General features: G+C 40.2%; 1 protein-coding gene across 7 annotated transcripts in view; it reads left to right on the plus strand.

Moving 5' to 3' along the window:
- golga2 (golgin A2) overlaps positions 1-26,753 on the plus strand; it is an 80,982-nt gene that overhangs the window by 4,772 nt on the left and 49,457 nt on the right. The window contains exons 2-8 of one of the 7 annotated variants that reach the window (XM_067969864.1): positions 1,041-1,166; positions 7,784-7,870; positions 14,261-14,416; positions 15,118-15,161; positions 16,049-16,112; positions 19,014-19,070; positions 22,374-22,454. In XM_067969864.1, the coding sequence (XP_067825965.1) occupies positions 1,041-1,166; positions 7,784-7,870; positions 14,261-14,416; positions 15,118-15,161; positions 16,049-16,112; positions 19,014-19,070; positions 22,374-22,454 (615 nt within the window). The remainder of the gene's footprint in view (positions 1-1,040; positions 1,167-7,783; positions 7,871-14,260; positions 14,417-15,117; positions 15,162-16,048; positions 16,113-19,013; positions 19,071-22,373; positions 22,455-26,753) is intronic. The other 6 variants (XM_067969866.1, XM_067969865.1, XM_067969869.1 and 3 more) reach the window with 6 other exon arrangements.

Consider the following 26,753-nt stretch of genomic DNA (forward strand, 5'->3'; position numbering starts at 1 on the left):
TATCAGTGTCAGTATCTGTTTCACTGGCTGATATAACGAAATACCACAGCTTTTGTAAAAGACAATTTCCAGATTCCCCAAGTGGCTTCCTTGTGTCAGCCATATCTCTGGCAGCAAGGTGCGTCTATTCTATGATTTAATTCTTCAGCCTGTGACATTAGCATTGAATCACTGTAATCGTGGGTTTATTGCTTGGAATACTGTACACTCCTGACTATCAGGAGTTGTTGTCCAATCTGTTTAAATTTAAGTCATCTGTTTTCATGGTAGTTAGTGCAGGCATAATGGAGTATTCTGCCCACATCTCACTGCGATTCAGATTTTATCAAATTGTTTATTTTTGAAAGTTGATGTGTGAATTGTCTGTTAAAGCAGGAAGTTGGGCTGTTCATTTGAATAGCTGATGAATATAATATATTTGGTCAACAAAGGTGGTGCAGCCTCCTGTAAAGTATCAAAAGCTCTTATTGCAGTGGCACCGTGGGGATAGTGTGCTGGTACTTTCTGTGCTTAGTTCCCCAGAATGGTAAATTCACAATTGTAATTCCTTGTATCATGACTTTTTGACTGTATCCTTTGGGAGGTACATGCTCTTTTTATATAGGGAGAGAAAATCCAGGGAAGAGATTGCCTGCAGCTGGCTGCACTTCTGTAATGTAAAAAGACCGAAGTGACAGTGGACTACTGATTTGTAACACTGGAAGTGGCAGCTGTTACAAATCTTTGGAATAGTGCATGCATTTAGACTGTACTATTGCAATGCTTCTGTAAAATTTGGCACATTTAATATATCCAAACTTGAGCCATTCCTTGGTTCATAATGGCCACCTTGTTGGAACCAGCTTGAGGTGGTGTGATGGTCTTCAACTCTTATGTTGGGAAAAACTAAATTAGTTGAGAATTAATATTTGTGTTGATGCTTTTTAAAAAAAAGTTCCCTCTGCTCTGTAGTGAAAATATTCCCTCACGTAGAACTGAACTTTTGAAAACAAAGCCACTTCAACATGGTAAATGATGGTTTCTCTTTCTCCTTTTAAAAGTTGAAGGAATTCCAGCAGAAGAAGACTCCAGCGGCCCCTGTGGGAACCAAAAAGAAGAGAAGGACGAAAGATGATGGATCTGAAAAAGCAACAGCTCCCGCAGAGAATGACCAAGAAATTTGTGAGGTAAATTCCTCTGGACATACACTGCCATAGATGGGGTTCTAGCTGTACAAATATCCTCCTTTGGTAATGCACCTTCACCAGATTCTCTCAATATCCTTTTCCCTCAAAACATAGTGTATTAACGTCCTTGTTTCAGCACAAGCTGATTGCATCAAAGTACAAATCTTAACCCTTAGTTTGTTGTTACGTTAATTGAGACATCCTATACATTGTGAATAGAAAGAACATAAATCTTTGGAAAATCTGTTTTGAGTTCCTTACTGTCCTTTTGTGAAATACAGTAAAACCTGTGTAAACGGACACTCCCAAAAAAACAGACACTTATTGACAGTCCCAAATAACTTGCATTGTAAAAGATACAAGAGGCACTCTGAAACCACGACACTCGCAAATTATGAACGACGGACAGCCTTCAATGTACCAAGCCCCTTTACACCCTTTAAACATAAAACGCAGCCTGATGCCACACTTCAAAATGTTCTAAGTACGTACAGGTAGCTCCTGCTGTTTCTAACACACTTTTTACAATTGCATGTAACGGTGGTCCACACTTCCACTGAGGGACTTTTTCTTCTTTTTAAAAAAAAGTTTCTAAACTACGTGCTCCCAACGTGTACTATTTTAATGTGAATCTGAGCTGTTCTACTGGCTTCGTGACGTTGCCTTGCCTGTTGTTCCACCTATACCTATATTGGTAAGCCCTTCTGAAAATCATCACAAAACTGAAAAATCATTCACTGTCAACAGTTATATATTTTTTCTTGGAAATGTATTTTTCCATCTCCAATTTTTCTTCTCTGCCTTCTAAAGGCACTAAATCCCGCTGGGTCTAGATCCTGCACTATATACGGCCTTTGTTCATGTGTTGGCTATTTGAGTTGGGTGGGGGAATGAGGTGGGATCCCAACATTGACACATGTATGCTTAACTTTTTCCCCTTCAAGCCCAGGGGTGCTGAGGCTAACTAGTGTGTCAGTCGCAACCTTGGCTGCGATCAGCTAATTAGGTACAGCCTAGGAATTTAACCTGGGATCTTCGTCCTTTATGGTTCAGTTGTACAACACCTTTACAAGTAGAGCCATTTGTGGGTGCATCTTATGAATGATTAATGAAGTATGCATTAGGAAGGAGATTTTTGCAAAATAAACCGTTTATGTATTGACTGCTGTTACCTTCACTAATGAATCATGTGGCTGGTGCTATTTGGCTTGCATAAATCTACCCAGCTTCATCACGGTTCCTCTATATATGAATCAGAAGGTTACATAAAGGCTGAAAACTACAATTCATTTCCATTAAACACCTAATTTCTGGTATCTACATAAAACACAGAAGCCTGGTATCCTTTGGAGTTTGATGACGATACTTATTGATTGGATAATTGAATGCTTTCTCACTTCTTCAATGAGGATAGCAATTATGTTGATAAAAGATAAAATGGGTGGTTTGTTAAATAATTTCAGTCTCTCTTTCCACTGTAACATTTTCTGCTGTCTGAAATGCAGGATTTCTCCCTTTATGATTATTAACAGTGGTGTGCAGCAAACAGCAAATCCAGGCTGGTGTCTGACCCTCCTGATGCCCCAAGGCTGTCTGTTTAGCGTTTAAAATTCTTTATTTCCATCCCTCATTGACTTTTCAGATACGGAAAAGCTTGGATTATAGGATGAGGTTTTCCACCTAGACTATGGGTAAAAAATTTAACCCTAGAGATTACATGCGAGAGCCACTATGTAGACGCAGTCTTTTAAGTAGATTGTGTTGGAAACGTGCATTCTTTACCTTGCATATTATATTTGTAGCACAGTGGAAAAACAAAATTGGATGGGGCTGTTGTGAGTGGTTTACCATCCTTGACTAGAGATGGCCCTGGATACAGTTAAATGGATCACTTTTGCAGTAGAAGTTTGAGATTTTTAGGTGTGAAACGGCACCCATAAAAAACATGTTTTTAAACCTTTCTTGTCAGTTCCCCTTGAGGAATAAAAACTCCATGGAAAATGATCCAATTGTAGATAACTAGAGAAGTTAAGGATAGTATTAGATTAAAAGAGGCGGCTTACAGTGTTGCCAAAAAGAGTAGTAAACCTGAAGATTGGGAGGACTTTAGAAATCAGCAAAGGATGGCCAAGAAATTAATGAGTGAAAATTGAATCTGAGAGTAAACTAGCAAGAAATATAAAATCAGATTGTAAGAGCTTCTATGAATACATAAAAAGGAAGCGATTAATGAAAGTAAACGTGGATCCCTTAGAGGCAGAGACAGGAGAAATTATAATGGGGAATAAGGAAATGGCAGAGACGTTAAACAAATATTTTGTATCTATCTTCACAGCAGAAGACACAAAAAGCATACCAGAAATAGGGAACCTAGGGTCTAATGAGAGCAAGGAACTTCAAGTAATTAAGATTAGTAAAGAAAAAGTATTGGAGAAATTAATTGGACGAAAAGCCAACAAATCCCCTGGACCTGATGGCCCAAATCCTAGGGTTTTTAAAGAGGTGGCTGCAGAGATAGTGAATGCATTGGGTTTGATCGCCCAGAATTCCCTAGATTCTAGAACGGTCCCCATAGTTTGGAAGGTAGCAAACGTAACCCCGTTATTCACGAAAGGTGGGAGAAAGAAAACAGGGAACTATAGGCTAGTTAGCCTGACATCAGTAGTAGGGAAAATGCTAGAATCTATTGTTAAGGACGTAGTAATGGGGCACTTAGAAAATCATAATATGATCAGGAAGAGTCAACACAGTTTTATGAACGAGAAATCGTGTTTGACAAATCTATTAGAGTTTTTTGAGGGTATAACTAGCAGGGTAGATAAGGGGGAACCAGTGGATGTAGTATATTTGGATTTTCAAAAGACATTCAATAAGGTGCAACGCAAGAGGTTGTTACACAAGATTAGGACTCGTGGGATTGGGGGTAATATATTAGCATGGATTGAGGATTGGTTAACGGACAGAAAACAGAGTAGGAATAAACGGGTTCGGGTTGGCAGATTGTAACTAGTGGGGTGCCACAAGGATCAGTGCTTGGTCTCAGCTGTTTACAATATATATCAATGACTTAGATGAGGGGACTAAGTGTAATGATTCCAAGTTTGCTGATGATACAAAGTTAGGTGGGAAAGTAAGCTGTGTGGAGGACGCAAAGGGGTATAGACAGGTTAAGTGAGTGGGCAAGAAGGTGGCAGATGGAGTATAGAACATAAGAAATAGGAGCAGGAGTAGGCCATATGGCCCCTTGAGCCTGCTTTGCCGTTTAATAAGATCATGGCTGATCTTTGACCTCAACTCCACTTTTTGCCCGATCCCCATATCCCTTGATTCCCCTAGAGTCCAAAAATCTATCAATCTCAGTCTTGAATATCAATGACTGAGCATCCACTGCCCTCTGAGGTAGAGAATTCCAAAGATTTGCCACGCTCTGAGTGAAGAAATTTCTCCTCATCTCGGTCCTAAATTGCCTACCCCTTATCCTGAGACTATACCCCCTAGTTCTAAACTCTTCAGCCAGTGGCAACAGCCTCTCCGCATCTACCCTGTCAAGCCTTCAAGCCTTCTCAGAATTTTATACGTTTCAATGAGTTTACATGTTTATAATGTGGGGAAATGTGAAATTATCGACTTTGGTAGGAAGACTAGAAAAACAGAATATTTTTTAAAAGGTGAGAGACTTAAGAAATGTTGGTATTCAGAGGGATTTGGGTGTCCTTGTACATGAATCACAGAAAGTTAACATGCAAGTACAGTAAGCAATTAGAAAGGCAAATAGTATGTTGGCCTTTATTGCAAGAGGGTTGGAGTATAAGAGTAAGGTGGTCTTGCTGCAATTATATAGGGCTTTGGTGAGACCTTACCTGGAGTACTGTGTACAGTTTTGGTCTCCTTATTTAAGGAAGGATATGCATGCCTTAGAGGGTGCAATGAAGGTTCACTAGATTTATTCCTGGGGTGAAAGGGTTGTCCTATGAGGAGAGATTTAAAATGGACCTATACTCTCTGGAGTTTAGAAGAATGAGAGGTGATCTCATTGAAATGTATAAGATTCTGAGAGGGCTTGACAGGGTAGATGCTGAGAGGCTGTTTCCCCTGACTGGAGAGTAGAACTAGGGGTCATGGTCTCAAGATAAGGGATCGGCCATTTAAGACTGAGATGAGGAAAAATTTCTTCACTCAGAGGGTTGTGAATCTTTGGAATTCTCTACCCCAGAGGGCTGTGGATGCTCAGTCATTGAGTATATTTAAGACGGAGATTGATAGATATTTGGACACTAAGAGACTCGAGGGATATGGGGATAGGGCGGGAAAGCGGTGTTGAGGTAGAAGATCAGCCCCAATCTTATTGAATGGCGGAGCAGGCTCGAGGGGCCATACAGCCTACTCCTGCTCCTATTTCTTATGTTCTGATATTTTCACTCCAACCTGCTTGAAAGTGTTGACTTGTTGCTGGGGTACAGTTCTATGCTGCCAGTCGGCCTTTGATACCTTGTCCACGTCACCATTCTTCATTTGTGTTAGCCTTGATGGTCACTGTTGGCATCCTATTTGACCATGGGGTAGAGGTGGGGGATGAGAAAAGAGGATTATTGCCGAACCTGATCATGCCCTCACCTGCCCACACATGGGAGTCCAGCGTTAAGGAGCAGGAACCCTGGCTAATTTTATTTTCTTTCCCTTTCCTCAATCCAGGGGTATTGAGGCCAGATATAGCCCATCCACCATCACCTTGGCTGACATTAGCTAACTGAGCAAGTCCAGTGATTGAACTTGTGACTTGTTTCTAGCTCAGCTAGTCGTCGTTTAAACTCATGGACCAATTAGGAGAGGGCCCCTTTGCTTTAAAAGAGGAAGCTAATTGTGGGAAGAACCATCACTGATGGGCACTCGCCTATAGAATTCTCCTCGGCCTCTGGTAATTTAAAAAGTTTAATTTACGGCAGTCAACAGAGCAGCCCTATAAATAAGGCTGTATGTTTTTAACGGGTGCTTTTTTTGCATGTGGAGTCTCTGAACTTCCGCAATGCCACAGAATGGAATGAATTTTATAGACATTCTCTAAAATCATTGTGAAACAATCTATAAAATTCATCGTGCTTGGCCTTCCCAAGTAATTCGTACAAAAATTGCACCCAGTGAAAAATATACAGCCCTGTCTACAAATGAGCATTTGTGCAGCTGGTATGGCACACATGCTGGGGCTATGTCTGGCGGATAAATTGTCATCCAGCATATGATCCATGGGACAGACCTTTTCCTTTTTCTCTCCTATCTTGCAGAGATCAGTTAAAGTTGAATAATATTAGTCAGCATTCATTATGCTTAGTGGAGAGAAGGAAAAACCTTTCCCTGATCAGTTTTTACAAGACAGATAAAAGAGCCCCCTTCTGTGGTGTGAACACAATGAGGAAGAACAGCCGACAGAACAGTAAACAGAAATAATTGTGGAGTTTTTGTTAACAATTAAATTATTGTATGGGACAAGAACTTACCCATAGTTACATTTCACCGTAAGTTATAAAGAAGAGGTTAACTCTCAGGTTTATTTGCAAGTATTATCTAAATTTACATGGGCAATAAGCAGGTGTGCTGTGTTTATTGAGTATTCTTGTTCCGTGTAGGGTGAAACCAAGTGCTAAAACAGACAGTGTGGCTTAAAGCTGGGAAGGAACACCATTGGCTTTTGGCGCAGTTTGCATAGTCCCAAACCAAATTTCCAATTTCCTCAGTTGTTCCAACTTTTGAAGTCTGGGTCATTGGGGACCCAAAGCATTTGGCTTTGCGTACCTCAAGTGAGAGCTCACCCCTGCCAAGAAAATATAATAACCGCTCACTGTCAAAATTAATGACTGCTGTCGGTAATTTTAAAAAAAATGAGTTCATTTCTCTGTTTCATGACTTTGTTTGGCTTATGATTGCCCTAAATTAAACATTGCAGCTGCGGAGGTTTCTGGAGCTGAATCTGATTGTGTTGCTGGTTTTTAAAATGGCTCTTAATATGAGTGCAGTCAGCATTTAAAACTGCACTAGAATATGGGCTACTAAAATTGAAGACCTATTGAGATTGTCAAATGTTTATCGAAAGAAGAAAAAGTAAAAAGTAATGAGTTTTTACAGAATTTATGGGGCTCAAAGTTTCTCTCATTTATTACGAACAAAGGGAACCTTCTGCAAGACTTTAATGTGCTTAAAACTGTAGAACTCTCCTACGGCACAAGTATAAAAACCATGGACAATTGAAATTCTTATTTAAAGGAGGGGGTACTTTCTGGGTTCTTAAGTTATATGCATGTTTAGTAAATTTGGACTGAATTTAAGAAACCCTCTCCTGATCTCGGACATCAGTTCTAAATTTCACTCAGCAAATAGGGAGTTAACAGTGCCCACAACCCTACCGAGCCTTTTTAAAATTAGATTTTAAAAGAATAAATACCTTGGATGTCTTTTAACACAATAAACAATGATGGTTCCTGCCCACGAGATTCCAAGAAAATAAGATTGTAGACTGTGTCACTCGATCCATTTAATCTTAGTTTTGGTTTTGTTTGCTGGACACCCTATCATTTCTTCCTCTTTCTTTTTCTCTGAGTTATCCCTGTCTCTTTACTACTGTTCAGATGCCCCTGCAGAACATTCTGAAGGTGCTGGTGGCAGACCGCAGTAAATCCAATGGGGTAACTCTGCCTTCATTGGACAGGCTGAAGGTGAGGTAGCTTTGGATGTAATTTATTTGTTTGGCTGGCTTGCTATCTTTGATGCATGCAACTTTTTTGGTGGGGGTGGAGAATTGGGAGACAGGGAGAAGGAATGGATCGCGATGCTTCCTTTGTGATTTTGATGTTGCATGACTCCGCAGCTTCTGCCTGCTTGCTTTACTTGTACTTTTAAGCAAGGTTTTAAATGCAGTTGTTGTGACTTGTAACTTTTTGTCAGGAGCTGGTGTTGCTTCTGTGTGCATTCTGTCTGTTTTGCTCTATTGGTGCATTGTTCAAAGAAGGTGAAATGGCTCTATTCAAAGTGCAGCAAGACGGTGTCACTGACTAATAATACAGCACAGAAGGAGGCCATTCGGCCTGTCGCGCCTGTGCTGGCTCTTTGAAGGAGCTATCCAGTTAATGCAAATAGTTTTAGTTTTGCAGAATTTGTTCAGGAAAGTTTCCTCTTCTGTGTGTTTTAGCCCCTATTCTTCCTCTGCCTAACCAGGCCCCTGGAGCCTATAGAGTGGTTGCTTGGTCTACTCCCAGGTTGTCCATTGTAACTGAGTGTCAGGGACTGCCCAGGTGTGACTACCCCTCCTATTTTTTCTCCTCCTCTCCCGCTTGGGAGATGCAACAGCTCTGCTCAGTACCTTTTCTGCCTAACATGGTTCAGATTGGGAAGTGGGTAGCACGGGATTCAAAATAACTTCTGTTACAATTTTTTAAAATTGATTGTTTTAAATGTTAACTGCCATTTTAGCGTCAGCATTAATGATTTGTTTGTAGTACCCTACAATTCAAAGGAGCTTAAAGTAGAATTGTTCAGCGAGAAGAGACTTCACAGTACTTGAGGAATTTCATCTTTTTGTCACCAAATATTTTTGATAGATGCTTGGCTGAATTTTGTGTTTTGGAATAATTGAACCCAGTGTGGCATTATCAACTCAGAGTAGAAAGCTACTTTGTGTTGACTTGTACTTAATGCAATTTTTAACGATTTGATTAAATAATTTATTTTCCTTCATCCTTAATCATTTTATCTGTTCAGCTGGTTTTAAAAATTAGTGAATTCAATGGTAATTAGTGCTGTGTTTAGCAGTTCCAACAAGGGTACAACAACTACACGCATTTATTTAGCACTTTTAACATAGAAAAAGTCCCAATGTGCTACACTGAAGCGTAATCAGACAAAATTGACATGGAGCCAAAGAAAGAAAGATTGGAGATTCACTAAGATAATACCAAGGATTAGTGGCTTTAGTTATGAAGAGAAACTAGAGAAACGGGCTCTTTTCATTAGAGCAGAGAATATTATCTGGCGATCTGGTAGAGGCATTCAAAATGACTGAGTTTTGAAGAGGTAAATAGGTAAAAACTATTTCCACTGGTTGGTGAGTTGGTAATTAGAGGGCATAAATTTAAGGTCATCAACAAAAGAATGAAGGAAGAAATTAGGAGGCTTGTTAGGACATGGAATGCCTTACCTGAATCAATGGTGGGACCAAAATCCATAACTTTTTAAAAAAGGGAAGTGGATAAATATTTGAAAAAGAAAAAATAATGAAAGGACAAGGCAATGGGACTAAGTGGATAGTTCTTTCAGAGAGCTGGCACAGGCATGATGCGTTAGATGGCCTTGCCCTGTGTTGTAAAGTTCTATGATACTAAAGGGTGTGAGGGGGCAAGGGTGAGAGAATGTAGAAGGTTGCATTTGTGGTGTACCTGCACTGTAAGGGTGTGAAGATGTGCCAGGGGGCCGTCAAAGTAACCCAGATTTGCTGTTCAGATTATGAATGTGGTGTAAAATACAGGAAAATTATCATGAGATGCTGTATTTTGGTTCTTAGTTGATTTCTATGCCTAGTGCAGCCTCCACAGAGCATAAATTTATTGCTGTAACGGTGCCAATGCATGAAAATCTTTTCTGCATTTAGAGACAGGAAAATTGAGGGAAACTCGTTAAGTTGAATTTATTAAGCGAGGAGCTCTCAAATGGCACTACACAAATTGGTTCACTTTTGCATTTGTCTTTATAGTTTACATTGGATCTACAATAGTAAAGAATTATGCAGTGTTAAGTATGAAAACAAAGATTAAGGAGCGTGGTATCTGAGGCATATTTGTTTATCGCTGTTCCTTACATTAGTGTTTACAGTAACATCTTATGAAGACGTGAACAGACATCTTGCAGTGAAGCATTCCCAACCCTTTTTTTATTTCATTTGAGGATGTGATTAATAATATGTTCTTGCTACGTCACTGCCTTTGTAATTCTCCACAGAATTTTACGCCCCAGCTATGGAAAATCAAATGAATCAAACAGTTCTTGAGTTGGCAGTACTGGCGTCAGAATGGTTGGTGTAAATGGTATTGGAACATCACTATGCAGCATACTGCCAACCATTGACCGCTTTCATCCAGTAGTCTATTTAAGTTCGAGCAGAGCATGCAGACCAAAGAGCATTGAACCTGGATGATTAGAAGTCAAGATTAGAAGGGAAAATTTGCAGAGCTGGGGGAAAAGAGCAGGGGAACTGGACTAATTGTTTGGCTCTTTCAAAGAGCCAGCACAGGCACGATGGGTCAAATGGCCGCCTTCTGTGCTGCATGATTCTATGATTTAAAAATCAAAACTGCAGATCCTTCAGCATTTGAGGAAAGGATAGGTTAATGTTTCTGGTGGGCCCTCGAATAATAGCTTTGATTAGGCAACTGCTACTTGTTTGACCCTTGCATTTCGTACCGATACTGCTCAACATTTTAAATGAATTCTGTGTCTGACTCCTCTAGTCTGGGGGCCCCTCTTCAATTTCTGTCCTGTTTGGTAAAATATTGAACTGGTAACATTTAAGCTGACAGCTTTAGATGAACAGAGCTCGCCTTATTCCAGAAACTAGAACAGTCAAAATGATGGCATTGAGACTGCAAGTTGATTTCTGTTGCAGTCCGCCTGCACTGACAGAGGCACTGTTTGTAAAACCTAGCCAATTACCTGAAACTGCTTAGTCAGTTAAACCAAGACTGTAATCGCACTAAATCTACTCTTCTGCAGAGGACCTGTGCTGTCATCCAGCTGAAACCTTATCAAAGGAGGTAATCCAAAGCAAATGGGGGTGTTTGAAATTCTGGGTTGCATTAAGATAAGATGTTTGGAGCTGCTGTTTATTTACTTTTCAAGAAAATTATATTAATTTTTGGGAGGAGGGGGAAATTGTACAGAACTCCAACAGCAACAACGTATATTTATTTAGCACCTTTAACATACAATTCGTCCCAAGACACTTTACAGAATTGAAGCAGGAGGAACGGACAAAACTGAGCCAGGAGAGAGAGTTTAGGAAGGATGGTTGAGGCTTGGGAGAAAAGATTAAATTTGACGAGGTTTTTAAAGGCTGGGGGCGGGCTAGAGTGGCAGAGGTGTCTCGGGAAGGGGTTTCATTGAGCAGCGCCTAGGGCAGCTGAGAGTTCCACAATCAGTAGTGGACAGAGTGAGGGGGACGTGCAGGAGGCCAGAGTCGGAAGACTAGTGGGTGTGGGAAAGAGAGTAGGTCTCTTGTAGGAAGTTGCACTGGTAGGGTGGAGTGAAGCTGTGAGGGGACTTGAAGACCAGGATTTTAAATGTGATGTGTTGGGGACAAGGAGCCAATGTAGGTCTGAGAGGATTACAGTGCTGGATGAGCCGAACTTGGTGCGGGATAGGATACGGACAGCTGCATTTTGGACAAGTTGGAAGTTTATGGACCTTGGCCAAAGGGAGCCTAGCAAGGAGAACACTAGAGTAATCGAGTTTGGAGGTGAGAAAAGCATGTCAAGGGTTTCAGTTTTGTGGGGGGACTAAGGTCAGGGCAGAGATGAAAATAAGCAGCCATGGTGATGGAGTTTGAAGCAAAGGGGTGAACAGGACGTCAAAGTTGCGCATGGTTTTGTTGAATCTCCAGGTAAGTGATAGATCAGTGGAATATTTGTTGGAACAAATCCAAACTGCAGCTGTTGTAATTTTTGGAGATTATTGGATTTAAAAAGTAAGTTAGAATCATACAGCACAGAAGCAGGCCATTCGGCCCATCTTGCCTGTGCTGGCTCTTTGAAAGAGCTACCAATTAGTTGCACTCCCCTGCTCTTTCCCCAAAGCCCTACAAATTTTCCTTTTTAAGTATATACCCAATTCCCTTTTGAAAGTTACTGTTGAACCTGCTTCCACGACCCTTTCAGGCAATGCATTCCAGATCATAACAATTCTTGACCCAACAGCTCTTTTTAAATTATATTCATAAGGCTGAATTATTAAAATCTGATTAGTAAGCTGTTTAGGCCTGGTGTTGGGCAACCAGAAGAACTGTTTTATTGTGTATATAGGTTAGAAAAAGAAGTGTGAATCACAGAGCAGGAAACCAATATTGTGCAATATTTGGAATTTTGGCCCAGTTCCAATATCCGTGAACATGGGTGAATCTGATGGGTGATGCAATCCTATAGCCATTTAGCAGCAGTGCTAATTACTCTTGGTTAAAGAGTATCGATGCTAATGCTTCGCGTTGAAGTACAGCAGAGGAAATCCTGCAGTCATTCTTACGATTCTTTGTTTGGAAAAATCTAGCACTGAGAGACTTTTCAACCTTACTGATGTGCATATTTTGGCACTATTGATACAGCACCACTTAAGACATAGATTTGTTTTGTGTCTTTGTTTAAACGGAGTAGTTTTCTTTTAAGACTGTTAAATATAGTTCCATTTTCTCTGGAGAGTCGGGGCTGTAAAGTACCTCTCAGTCCTGAGATTGGCATCCATCAGTGGTCATCCTTGGTTATGTTAAATAAAAAAAGGGTGCCTGTTGGATCGACACTGCTCTACTGTGGTTTCAAGGAGCGTTGAGGAGGAAGTGGAGGTGCAACTAGTTTAATGGGTTGTTATGAAGAGTGGATGAATGTATAGATATTTGGTCACAAGATCTCATGGAGTCAGTAATGACCTACTTTTCTTTCACCTACAAACAGAAGTAACTGCTGGTTTTAATTGATGTAATCTTTGGATTTGCGACTTCCCACTGCTAGCTCAAGTTACTAACCTGAAAAATGAATGACTTGGATTTATTTCAAAGCTGAAAGGCCCCAAGTATGCTGCTTGACTTGAGCTTAAAGCCACATTCATACACTGTACCCTAGAGTATGATGTAGGGTAATGGACAGCTATCCGTTTGTTCAATTCTACCAGAATGTTCGTTCTTGCACTACCTAAAAGTGGGCTGATAGGGCCGGAGTACTACAGTTAGAGTATAAAGCCATAAATTCACCAGTGCCTCAATTTATAGTAGCTTTATAGCTTTATGAAATTGTCAGCGTATAAAAATCCGCGCGAGGTTGCAAGAATATTCAGAGGTTATGCAGTGCATTGAAGTTTCAAAGTGATTTTGCAGAGGAGCAACAGTGCGTAGGTTTTGCCTGCCGTTCCCAATCCCGGATGTTTCCAATCTCCATTGTGCTGTCAGTCTAATATAAGCTACAACCAATTCTCTGAGTAATGGCAAATTACAGAAATCATAATTAAAATCACTGATACTTCAGCTGTATTATCCAGACCCTGTCTGAACAATCATTTTTTTTAAAAAGTGTTTTCATTTTTGACCTTTCTTGATCTTTCCCTAATATTGCCTTGACTATTGTTTTGGTATTAGGATTTCAAACAAGTAACCATTTTTTGTTCAGACAGAACCTATATATTAAATTATGAAATGATTTTTGCTACTGGAAACTACTTAGGGCAAGTATTCCAGTGAACTCATTAGTTCTAAAACTCTTGGTTTGACTACGTCATATACCTTCTTTTATTCTGTAGAACCGGCAGGCCCTGGTTTGCATCTGGACCAGGTGTCTGCCATTTACCCCCATGAAAATCTTTGTCCTTAGCTCTCCCATTCACCACTCACTTCTGCACCCAACACCTTTTCTGCAGTTGTTGCTTTGCTCAGGGATCCAACTCTAGTTTATGTTCTTTTGCTTTGCGCACTGTTGTATGTCCATTTCTGCACTCTCCAGGGTCTCATTGCGAACTGACTGAAGAGAGTTAGGCAGCTGGCAGTTCAGTAGCAATCCTATCCTTTCGATTACCTAGTCAATGGCCGCCATAATATAGCGTAGGATCTGGCAATTGTCGCCGACTCAGGAATCTAGCTTTCAAAGCTATGGCTGCACCGAATTATCAGCTGTCTTAGAAGCACTCTGATTTGGAATGCTGTAAATTCAAGTCTTTAAAAAAATTAAAATTCCCTTACAGTTTGTGTATTTGGAATTGTGATACTGGTCTTTTTTTCTCTATCCTACCACATATTGGGTCATTTTTTGGAAGCTGGGTATGCTTCCGTCCTGTTTATATCAACTGGGTGCTGTGTTTTCTGGCAGGCTTGCCTGGAGAATGACGTTGACAATCTTGGTAGTGGACAGAGGGTCGACGGTGCCACGTTTGCTCATTTCAACACCTCCAACAGCAGCTTGCCAAATACAGCGACTGTAACACAGTGCATTGACCACACAGCACAGAATGAAACCCTCTCCCAGGTCTGTGTTTTGTGCATTTAAAAAAAATGGTAACATGCTCACTTTTCTGTTAGTTGCAGCTTGCTTTTGTGCAGTGTGGCTTCTAATTTTTAAAAGCATGCTAATTGATGTCGATGATTTCACTTTTCAGTGCAACACATTGTAAATATAAACATGCTCATGGGAATGGATTGAAATCAGACCTGCATGCGCATGGAGAATGGGTATGGTGTTTATTAAAGGCTGGCTTTTGAGAAGTCTGCTAGTATAATAGAGATGCTTCTTGCAGTAAATGCTTATCAGAGCTTCCTTCATTCTAGTTAAGTATGAGGTCACTGGTCTGGGCAGCTCTTTTGTTGCTATGGAGATGGTACTTGAGCCACCTGGTACCATATCTTATTTACACCGTATATTGTACCCCTGGTGCATTTAACTAAAAGACCAGGCCTGCTTTTGACAGGAGGTGTAGAAGAGAAGTGAAAGCTGGGCAATGCTCATTGTATTCACTGATGCAGATTTGGATAGCTCTGTGAACGAATGTAAATAAAATTAAATTCTCTACTGTACTCCTTTCTCATAGGAAGCCCCCTCTCTCAGGTCACCTGTCCTGATCCAGCAGTCTAGTTGGGAATATCATCTATTGGCAAAATTATTCTAAGAAAACCAGTGGTGTGTAAGAGCTTTTCTTTGCACAACTTAAATTTTAATTTTTACCTCTGTAGATGTTGTATCCGGCAGCACATGAAGACCAATCTGAAGAAAGCAGGTAGGAGCACACTTGGGGTTTCACTAGTCAGTCTCTCTGCTATGGTTGTGACTAGGCAATCCTAGTGTGAAATTTTCACTCAACTGTATGAGGACAGTTTTCTTTTCACTAGACTTTCAGTAAAGAGTAATGGATCTGTTAAAGTATGACAGATTTGAACTGGGAAAAACGCTTAGCAGTAAGACTAAGGGAATTGTCCTTCCAAATGTGGGTTGTGTCTGCTGAGAGCATTTGGAACTATAAAGCACTGGGTGAAGTGCTAATAATTAAAAATTCGTCACCAGTAGTGGGAGCAATTTAAGATTATTAATTGAGTGCCACAAAGTAGTATACCATGCAATATTAATGATGTGGAATATTAAGGCATAGTTGCTTCTTCCCTTTGTTGTAATGGCACCAATTTACTAAATAAGCCCAGTGACTGTGCTGGTTTCTGGTTGTTTGAAGAGTTAAAATTGTCCTTAATATACATGTGGTTCAGAAGAATCTTTTTTCTCTCCCCTCCACTGATCTAATCACTGATTCCTTGCTGGGGTATGGTTCGTGGTTGCTGGTTGCCCCCTGGTACCATGCAAAAATGGCCATTATTTACTTGAGCCATGACGGTAACTTTTGGCAGGCTATTTGACACCAGGAGACATTCCAGTCGATCCCAATGTGTTCTTTTTGCTTGGGCACACTTCCAGTAAGGATTGGGAATTTTGGCTGACTTTTCTTTTTCTAACCCCCTTCTAACTGAGGGATGCTGAGACTGGTTATCAGCTTAGACCAGCTAACTTGACATCAAACCTGGCACCATCTTAACTCAGCTACTCGGGATAAATTCGCTAAGCCATTGGCAGCCTCGGGCTAGTTTTTAAAAATAATTCTATTTTCTTGTTTTATAGAGGTGTCTCTTCCACAGAAAGCCTTCGACAATTGTCCGCTCAATTAAATGGTTTGGTGACTCAGGTAAGGCTGTTTCAATTAAGTTGAATTTTTAAAAAAAATCTAAAATATAAGCAGTAAATAATTTACTAAGAAATGAAAGCCCACTTTCCCCCTTTTATTGTCCTGTGGGAATTTTGTTGAGCCCTGCACTTACTGCAGCAAGGAAGCAGGGGACCCTTTTGCACATGCTGCTCTTCAATCAATTGCTATGATCACAGTGATTTTCCCTTTGTCTCCTTACTCACAGTGATGTAGCTAAAATCAAGAACTCGGCAGAATGGAGGCGATCAAATCTCCATTCCTGCTTCGCTCTCGCATTCCTGGGCCAAGTACAAGAAAAGGATTTGTCTAATGGGTTACCCCTTTCTACCTCTGGATTCCAACCTTCCTCTCCATTACTACTTTTGTGTCTCTGTTGCGCAAGCTCTCTTCCTTCCCCAGCCCGCTTGATTGGCACCCCATCCACCACCCTAAACGTTCACTCCCTTCACCACCGGCGCACAGTGGCTGCAGTGTGTACCATCCACAGGATGCACTGCAGCAACTCACCAAGGCTTCTTCGACAGCACCTCCCAAACCCGCGACCTCGACCACCTAGAAGGACAAGAGCAGCAGGCACGTTGGAACGACGCCACCTGCACGTTCCCCTCCAAGTCACACACCATCCCGACTTGGAAATATATCGCCGTTCCTTCATCGTTGCTGGGTCAAAATCCTGGAACTCCCTTCTGAACAGCACTGTGGGAGAACCTTCACCACACGGACTGCAGCGTTTCAAGAAGGCGGCTCACCACCACCTTCTCCAGGGCAATTAGGAAGGGCAATAAATGCCAGCGACGCTCACATCCCATGAACGAATAGAAAAAACTTCCCTCTTCCCTCTTCCGCCCCCCCCCCCCCCCCCACCGCTGCTGCCCAAACTACTATCATCAGTGCTGTTTTGAATTTTCTCTTCTTTCTCCTAAGTTGCAAATATACCATCCTACATGCTATTCCTTCCCCTGCTTCCTTACTGTTTTGAAATCAAGACGTATTGCATTGTTTCATACTCTTCAACTCGTAATTTCCCAGGCCCTCAAAACTATGGAATTGCTTATAGAAATTTATGGCACAGAAGGAGGTCATTCGGCCCAACGTGTCAATGCCGGCTGAAAAAGAGCTATCCAGCCTAATCCCACTTTCCAGCTCTTGGTCCGTAGCCTTGTGGGTTACGGCACCTCAAGTGCATATCCAAGTACCCGTTAAATGCGATGAGGGTTTCTGCCTTTACTACCCTTTCAGGCAGTGAGTTCCAGACCCCCACCACACTCTGGGTGAAAAAATTTCTCCTCAACTCCCCTCTAATCCTTCCACCAATCACTTCAAATCTATGCCCCCTGGTTATTGACCTCTCTGCTAATGGAAACAGGTCCTTCCTATCCATTCTATCTAGGCCCCTCATAATTTTATACACCTCAATTAAATCTCTCCTCAGCCTCCTCTGTTCCAAAGAAAACAACCCCAGCCTATCCAATCTTTCCTCATAACTAAAATTCTCCAGTCCTGGCAATATCCTCGTAAATCTCCTCTGTACCGTCTCTAATGCAATCACATCTTTCCTGTAATGTGACCAGAACTGTGTGCAGTACTCTAGCTGTGACCTAACTAGTGTTTTATACAGTTCCAGCATATCCTCCCTGCTCTTACTTTATTAGCCGAGGCGTAGAATATATCTCATTTACTACCTTATCTACCTGTCCTGCTACCTTCAGGGATCTGTGGACATGCACTCCAAGGTCCCTCTGTTCCTCTACACTTCTCCGTTTCCTACTATTTATTGTGTATTCTCTTGCCTTGTTTGCCTTCCCCAAATGCTTTACCTCACACTTTTCTGGATTGAATTCCATCTGCCCCTTTTCTGCCCACCTGACCAGTCCATTGACATCATCTTGCAGACTGTAGCTTCCTTCCTCACTATCAACCACATGGCCAATTTTTGTATCATCTGCAAATTTCTTAATCATGCCCCCTACATTTAAGTCTAACTCATTGATATATACCACAAAAAGAAAGGGACCTAGTACTGAGCCCTCCAGAACTCCATTGGAAACAGCCTTCCAGTCACAAAAATACCCGTCGACCATTACCCTTTGCTTCCCGCCACTGAGCCAATTTTGGTTCCAACTTGCCACTTTTCCTTAAATGCTTATCTTCATTTTTCCAACTATCGACACGCTTTTAAATCCCATAACTTATTATTGACTGCAGTGTGGTACAACAGACTTCAGTCTTCAGACTAAACTCCTATTGGTGTATATTGTGTGGAAGTTGGTTAAGTCCTGTATCGAAAGATGACGCTATAACCTGTAAGTTCCTGCTTCGTACTTCCTTTTTTAAGTCCAAGCTCCTGCTGTCCAAATTCCATTCTCCGTGTGCAATAAAACAGAAAATATTGGACCTGCGCAGCTTGTCAATCGACATCTGAAAAAGAAAGCTTAATGTTTTCAGGATGGACCATTGATCTAACCTCATGTTTCCAATATGTTCTATTTTCATTTCAGATTTCCAGCATTTGTAGGCTTTTCTTGCAATTAAGCACTTTTTTAAAAGTCAGAATGGATTACAAGCGGTAATCCATTTGGAGGTTCAAGTGACTAACTACTTGAGCTTCACTTTGATATGATTTGCACTCGTCTACTGGATTACCACCTTGAAATCCACTCCCCACCTATCCAGGATTCTTTATATATCCCAGTTTTTAAGCAAATCAGATGAAGATTAAACATAATTGTTGAAGCACTGGCTGGTAAAATCTTTCTTGACTAGGATCAAGTATTTAAAAGGGCATTGCAATTTAGAGATATAACCTGATTGTGGTGGTTGCATTGAGTTTTAACTTGTTAGATGGAGTGAAACAATGCTTTTTTCCCCCCCACTCCCTAGACTACTTATGTGAATGGTGAAAGTGCAGTTTGTACTGTCAGCCCAAAAGAACTGGAGGTAAGGTGGTATGAGAAGATTCATATGTCGAGGACACGATTTTAACGTAGGAAAAGATATGTTATAAAATTTACTGCACTTTGTCCCTAATTGGTAGCACATTTAACACGACAGTCCAAATTCTGAGGACCTCTTAATATTTTCTCAGTTTCTCGGTATGATTTTAGAAATTCTCTAAATTCAATAAATTTCTCTCACTTTCTGCTTCTGTGTAGAATGTGATTATTCAGATGGAAAAGTTTTGCTACAGATGAGAGTCTTGTGAAAGCTTCAGGTTAACAAAGTTTTGAGGTGCTGATCACCAGCCCCACAATTCTTATTACAGAGAGGCTACTTGACAGGAGCAGAACTGCTGCAGTATTCGTTGCACAGGGCGAGGTTGCATTCATAATTCAATAGCATATAGGCTTGAGTTATGTGGCCTCCTCAATAAGTATAAAACAGTATGTTCCTGTCAAGTGTTCTGTTTATACAACTGGTTTTATTTCTGATTTTTTTTTTCTTAAACGCTAGCCCACCTCCTCCCGCCCCACCCCCCAAAAATTTTTCCCTTCGCCCTGAAGGCAAGCAGTCCTGGCTGGCGGTTCTACTTGCACCAATCGCTCGCCATATGTGAGCTTTGAGCTTGTTGTTGGACATTTGACCCCAGCCTGATCCAGCCTTCATCTGACCTCCATGTACAGCACCTTCAGGAAGCGCCGCTAAGCACTTAATGGTGGCATAGAACCTGGCTGCTTATCCCGTCACAACTGCTGCTCCGGCTTTGGATCAGCCAACTCAGCATAGACTGGAATCGAACCTAAGAGCCTCCTGGTCTGTGTGGCTCTGCACTCAATGCATAAACTCACTAAGACACAGGGAGCCAGTCTGATTTTTTTTTTAAAAAGTCAGCTGTGCTGTGGGAATGCTGCTCAATGGCTGAGTATGTGTGAACAAGGACATTTTTTGTGCTGATTTGTAAATTTTGAATTGGGGTGGTATTTGAATTTTTCCCCAGTTCTGAACTGGGACTTGAGCTACAGCAATCACAATCTGTTGCTATTTTTGTTCTCAATACAGAAATTGTTCCTGTTGCACTGATAATTGCTCATATCTCACTGTGGAGAGAAAACGTGTTCCATCTGACTTAAAATGATCTCTGCACCAGTTGTATAAATTCTGTTACTGTGATTACAGATGGACAGTATGATCTGTATATGATTGTGGCTTGTAGCTAAATAAAAAGTAAATGAAACTGTATCCTGTCTGTCAGGATTAAAGCATGCCTTCCTGGGTTCTTGCATCATTAAGCACTGTTTAGATGCCTGTGCTTCCTTTTATATTGTGTCAAATAACTTCACGCGTCACTGAACAATTCGGCCATGCACAAAATTCTTATCACAGGTTTGAGAACTGGAAGGTTTTTTATTAAATTCATTGGTTTGTGTTCAGATTACTGTTAACAACACCCACTGTTACTGAGTTTATTAAAAGCTGTAAAATCCATACCATAGTAAAGAAGTTTCACCCTGATTCCTTTCTCTTTCTCTCTACCAGTTTTGAGGTAAGAAGGGTCTGCTACTCCCACACCACATGGGATAGAAGTCTTGCATTTGCATTAGTCCTGGGTTTGGGACAATGTCCATTAGACAATTAATTCTATTCGAAAATGGCCACATTTGATAATTGTAACTATCACAAGTTTGTAAAAACTGTCACCATCCTGAGCACTCTTGATTAAATGTTTTCCCCCAATTACCTATCAGCAACCTCTGAGGACATTTCTGTGCATGATGCTGACTTTTGAGTTCAAAGAATTACACTTGGCTTAGAATAAAGATTTGAGCTAAATGATGCATAATAAGAACTACAAGCCTCTTAAAAAAAAAAAATAGAAAATCTGTGCTATCTGCTTACGCTTCTATAATACTGACAAAGCTTATACAAAAGTGGGGCAAATATGGATATTCATATAGGTCAAATGTAACATGCTTCAAATATTAATCTGGGAGAGGCCATAACACAGAAAAAGACCAGCAATTGTTTTGCCATGAGCAATGCCACTGGAGGTCAACGAGTGTTCATAAAGTTCAGCATTAGACCTTTACATACATACACCATTTCAAGAGTGCGTATCTAATGGTTCAGAGATATTCCACTATCCCAATCGTTTGGTTATTTTTGGCCTGTGCAGCTGTCTTATCAAAATGCAGCACATTTAGGCAGCAGCTGCATTGAGTGTCTACTGGAATAAACCCAGAAATAGAGACATCTTCATAGGCTCTGCTCTGCTGAAGTAAAAAGAATATAGAGCTGGCCCATCTCAAGGTAACTTATTGAAAGCCAAGAGCAGTCCTGCTGATGAATACTGGAACTTTTTTTTTTCAAAAGTTGAGTAATGCCATCCCACAGATCTGTCTAGATGTTGATGCTAATAAAATGCCACCACAAGATAAATGGGTAAGGTTGCTCTCTGTGAGAATGCTGAAAGCACCAAATTTATTCTGAATTTGAATGAAGAGGAGCTGGTTGACACACTAACTTTTTTTGAAATGTCTGTCCAATGATGTCAGTGACCTTATTCTGAAGGTTCTGATAGCAGCACAGTGTTAAAACAAGAAAGAAAGTTAAAATAACAGCACATATGAACAACCTAGACTGCCAATGAATAACCATTTAATATTTTTCAAAATTACTTGGTTATAATCTTTAAAACTTTTTTTCTCTTGATGTTATAAATGATAAGCTAATGTGCTGAGTCTGATAACCATGCTATTGATATAGTATTGTGTTGCCCCAGTCTAGTGTTTAACTTTAGCCTATCTGTTTCCTTTCAACTCCCCAAACAAAATCCAGAAATCTTAGAATTGCAGACAGTACTGAGTCTTCATAGAAGCTTCTGAATACAGTCAACTAATTTGAGCTGAGCAAGTTTGAATTATCTTAATTAAAATAATTCAAAAACCTGCTCTGCACTGTTTTGTTAAAATTTCTTAATTTGAGCCAATGGATAATCCAGACTTTTCAGGCAAAAAAATGACTTTGAATGGAGAAAATTGCAAGCCCTTTAAGTTTTTAAAACAAAACTGAACATAATGAAACATTTTAGGATAGTGAAATAAAAGCAACCGGCAATCCTTTCGGAGAAGGTTGGACTGCACAGCATTGAGAAAAAAAATTCCACGGAAAGACCGATGCAGTTTCATTTACTTTTTAAGCATGCGCTGGTAGAAACCAACAATAACTGTTCACTTTTATTAATTTGACTTTTCTTTCATTTTTGTTCCTCCACTTCACACTCTCTGAATCTGCATGTGCACACAGACACGAAACCAAGAGCTGACTGTAGCCCTTGACTCCAGCAATTTATCAAATAAAGAACTATGTGCAAAGATAGAGGAATTGGTAAGGGAATGTGGAGTTTGATGTAGCAGCATATGTTGTTATCTAGGTGCCTCTGTGCTTTTCCACTTATTTAAGTTAAGCAGCCTGATGAAAGAAGTTGATCAGTCATCATCAAACTAAATATATAAAGGCTGGAAAGTAAAGCTGCTTTTGCAATGTAAAGATTTCTTACATTAATATTTGCTTCACATTCGAAATGGTATTAAAAGGACATAATTTGTGTCTGACATGCCTATACATTTTCTCATAATATTGTACTCCCTCTCCAAAGAAGAACTTGCACCTCATTATTATTAAATCTTAAAATAGTGTTAAAGTATTTTAAATGGTGTGGCAGGAATCTGTAATGCAGACTTCTTGTGAAAGCTATTGTTTTCAAACTTGTCCTGTCTTTACTGCATTCCAAATTACAAGAATGCTTCTTGGTGTTTAACACAAAGGTGCTTGTGCACCTTTGAGCTGTTAGCATATTTACCTTGATCACTAATTTTGGGGAAGGAAAATCTAACTGGAAGGAACTAAGATAATGGACATGTAGCTTTTGATGTATAAAATACAACTCAATATGAAATGGAGCTTCACTCTTTTTATATTGGTCAGCATTTTCAAGATCTGCATCTGCAGTGTTTTTTTTCTGGGGGAGAGATGAGTGTTATAAACACAGGTTATTGAGTCTCTGTGCATTTCATGAAATAATAAAACTAAGGAGACTGATTTAATAAGTTCTTACAAACACTCCAAGCTGTTTTGATTTGCAGAGTTTTTTTTTCTTTGCACAATAGTTGTCTGTCTTAAAATAAATACTCTAAAGCCCCATTCTGAAACTCACTTTAACTGAATGCTACAGTGCAATCAGTAACAACCTGTTACATACCAGTTACTGAACAACCAGCTTTTTCTCTGTGTATTTGGACAAACTGTGCTAGTTAGAAATTTTTTGGTTTTGATTTAAACAAAAAAAGCATAATTTCAACAGGACAGAGTTGCAGTGTTGCATTGAACAGGTGCACTTGTGCATTTGTAAGCAGTGTAAATGAAGTTAAAATAGCAGCTATCATCACAAGTTACAGGCTTTCCTCGGATCCAATAAAAGCTTGCCAGGCAACACTGTCATTTTAAAATTGCTGTTAACTCTGCTGCCTGGAATCCTGCAAGTGAGACGGTATCATTAAGCTACGGAAAAACAGAACCCCTTGCAGCTGCACTGTTACACTGTGTGTGTGTGTGTGTGTGTGTGTGTGTGTGTGTTCCACAGAGAATAAACCTGTAAACTAATATTTGAAAGACTAGTCTGATGTGGGTACTGTATTTCATTTCATTGCATTCAAATCCAAGAACTGATTAGGAATGAGTTACCTTGTCAATACGAGTATCTTTTTTTTAAGTTAACTCCAATGCAAATGTATATTTCCATATGCAATATCATTGGACATTAATTGCAACTATACAGAATGAAGAGGCTAAGGAGCAGAGAGAAAAAAGGCCATTTTAGTAGGGTGCCTATCATGTGACGTTTGCCTCCTTAAGAATTAATCCTCTATTATAATGTAATATCCCCGCTCATATATCGAGGTCATTTGGCATAATTTTCAAGCTTCTTGACAAAACCACAGCACAGAATAGCCTCAATACAAAATTACACTTGGAACAAATCTTTGCTGCATTGAGCCCTTTTTTTTAAATGTGTCTTTAATGAATCACGTTTCAGGCTTTGTTGTTGGCCCCATTTCCAGCTATTAATTCTCACTCAGTCTCCAAATGTACAGACACCTAAAGCGTAAACTTTGTTGTGTGATTTGTCCAAACCTTTTGAAGTCGCCAGATTCATTCACAGCTATAAGAAGAATATTTTGTGAACTAAATTTTGTTTTTCGTCCTTGACCTTTACAAATGCCAGCACTGTTCCTGTGATTAGGTGTCAGAACCTCTTAAATTATGGTTGTTCTGCCATAGAATCATAGAAATTTATGGCACAGAAGGAGGCCATTCAGCCCATCATATCTGTCCTACACCAAACTAGGAAAACAGCTAATCCTGATCTGGCCAGAGCACTATTCTCTGACACATTCACTCATGTTAGTTTGGATTGACATTTCCTTTTCCAGTTCCCTTCAGCCTGACGAAAAAATGTGATGTGCTCAATTGTTGTGTGCACAACTCATTGCTGAATTATGGAACTGGTGCTAGAATTCTTGTTTTGTGTTCCTGATTTCCCTCTTGGCACGGATACACATTCACTGGGGCTGTCTGAGCAAGGCAGCAAGTGGAATTGTGGTGCCTTCCTCTTGAAAGGTAAAATATAACCACTGAGATACTCTAATATCTTTTAGTGGCCAAAACTTCAAATATCAGTTCCTGTGTCGAGATCTCTATCCAGTGACTGATGATGTTTTTGTGTTTCTACAAAAATACTTTTAAGCTTAAAAAAAAATCGGGAGGTACATTTTCTGAGGAAACAATAGTAATCTTATATCTTGGTAACACCACAAGTTGGAGGGTCAGAGAAATTGTCTGAAATCCAGATTCTGATGGTTAGTATAATCACTACAAGTGGGCAAACAAGAGTCAATGAAACTCAGATTGAAGGCTTTCTGCCTGGTTTAACCTGAAACAACATGAAAGTGGAACACCCTCAATTCAAATCTAGGACTTGATATAACCATGGCTTTGCATTTCACTACTACCCTGTAAACCATGATTTAATCGCCAACTTAAACAGGTACCTGCCTTTGCTTTTGTGTGGCTCACCTAAGGTAAGCTTATAGAATCGTAGAATGATACAGCACAGAAAAAGACTCTTCGGTCTATCGTGCCTGTGTTGGCTCTTTAAAAGAGCTATCTACTTAGTCCCACTCCTCTGCTCTTTCGCATAGCCCTGCACATTTTTCCCTTTCAAGTACTTATCCAATTCCCTTTTGATAGTTACTACTGAATCTGCTTCCACCACCCTTTCAGTCAGTGCATTCCAGATCATAACTCACTGCATAAATTTTTTTTTCTCATGTCACCTCAGGCTTTTTTTCTCAATTACCTTAAATCTGTGTCCTCTGGTTACAAACAGTTTTGCCTTATTTACTCTATCAAAACTTTTCATGATTTTTGAATACCTCTGTCAAATTTCCCCTTAACCTTCTCTGCTCTAAGGAGTTAAAGGGTGAGCCCTTTTATTATGAGGAGACACATGGACAGCAGTGTTTATAGACTGGGTCTGAATGTGCAGTCTTTGTCGAACATGTTATCCATTTCTAACCTGCAGTGTATGAGAAAGACAGCTAATCTGTGAGAGAAGCAAAACAGGAGATTTGTGAAGAATGGCTACACAGTCCGTAATAGCTGCTGATCCTAATAGTACCTGACTGTGTCGCGCAGTCTGACATATTCTCTCATCAGCTCCTAGCAGCACACTACTGCTGTACTACCTGAGGCCATTTCTGCTGTCTTCATCCAGTCTCGTCAAATAACTCCAGGTTTCTATCCTCCAAACTTATACACATCTCACCAATTCCGTAATGTGTGCATTAAAAAATTGTTTTTAAATCTGAAGTCCATCATGAAAAATCCACTTGCCCATTGAAGTCTGCTTTTCCTTGCTAGTCAGTTGGACCCAAGGTATATCTTGACGGTAATTTGCAGAAATTGAGAATGAAGCTAAAGGGGAAAGTAGCCCTAATTTAATTTAAAAGCGAACTATTGAAATAAACTTCACTACCCATTTTACCCAGCACTCTTGTGACCAGTAGAAGTAGGGCATTGAAGATGAGCTGGAAATTGCTCCAGTGAAAATACTGCACTCCCATGACTGACTTTTCCTATGACACGAACAGCATGAAGATGAAAATACTGGGTTAGGGCAGCCTTTTGGGATAGAAGAAGCATTGATGTAATTAAGACGTTGAATTTCTCTCTCCGGAATACTTCCAATATCTGTAGCAATTTCATTGTAAATTTACTTTGCTCTTTAATTTTGTTATTTCAAAATCAAATTCTGTTCCAGCATGCTCGAACTCTCCTACCAGTATGTTGCTGCATTCATTTGGGCCCAGTGAAGCTTCTAGTCCCAGATACTCATCCAGTTTTGTTTCTAATTGCAGCTGAGTGAAGTGGGACTTCAGCAAGTGGTCAGATTGGATTCTGCAACAGGTCCTAGACCTTTTTGTCCTACATGGCTCTTGTAATTTCAGAGTAGTGAATAAATTCCTTTGCCATGCACAATTCAAGTAAATTCATAGTAAGCTCTTTCATTCAACAGTTATGTGGGGGGTGCAACTTATAAATCAGTGAACCTCAATCCTACATCTG

Source organism: Heptranchias perlo, chromosome 31, assembly GCF_035084215.1.
Source record: "Heptranchias perlo isolate sHepPer1 chromosome 31, sHepPer1.hap1, whole genome shotgun sequence".
In the NCBI taxonomy this organism is placed as follows: domain Eukaryota; kingdom Metazoa; phylum Chordata; class Chondrichthyes; order Hexanchiformes; family Hexanchidae; genus Heptranchias; species Heptranchias perlo.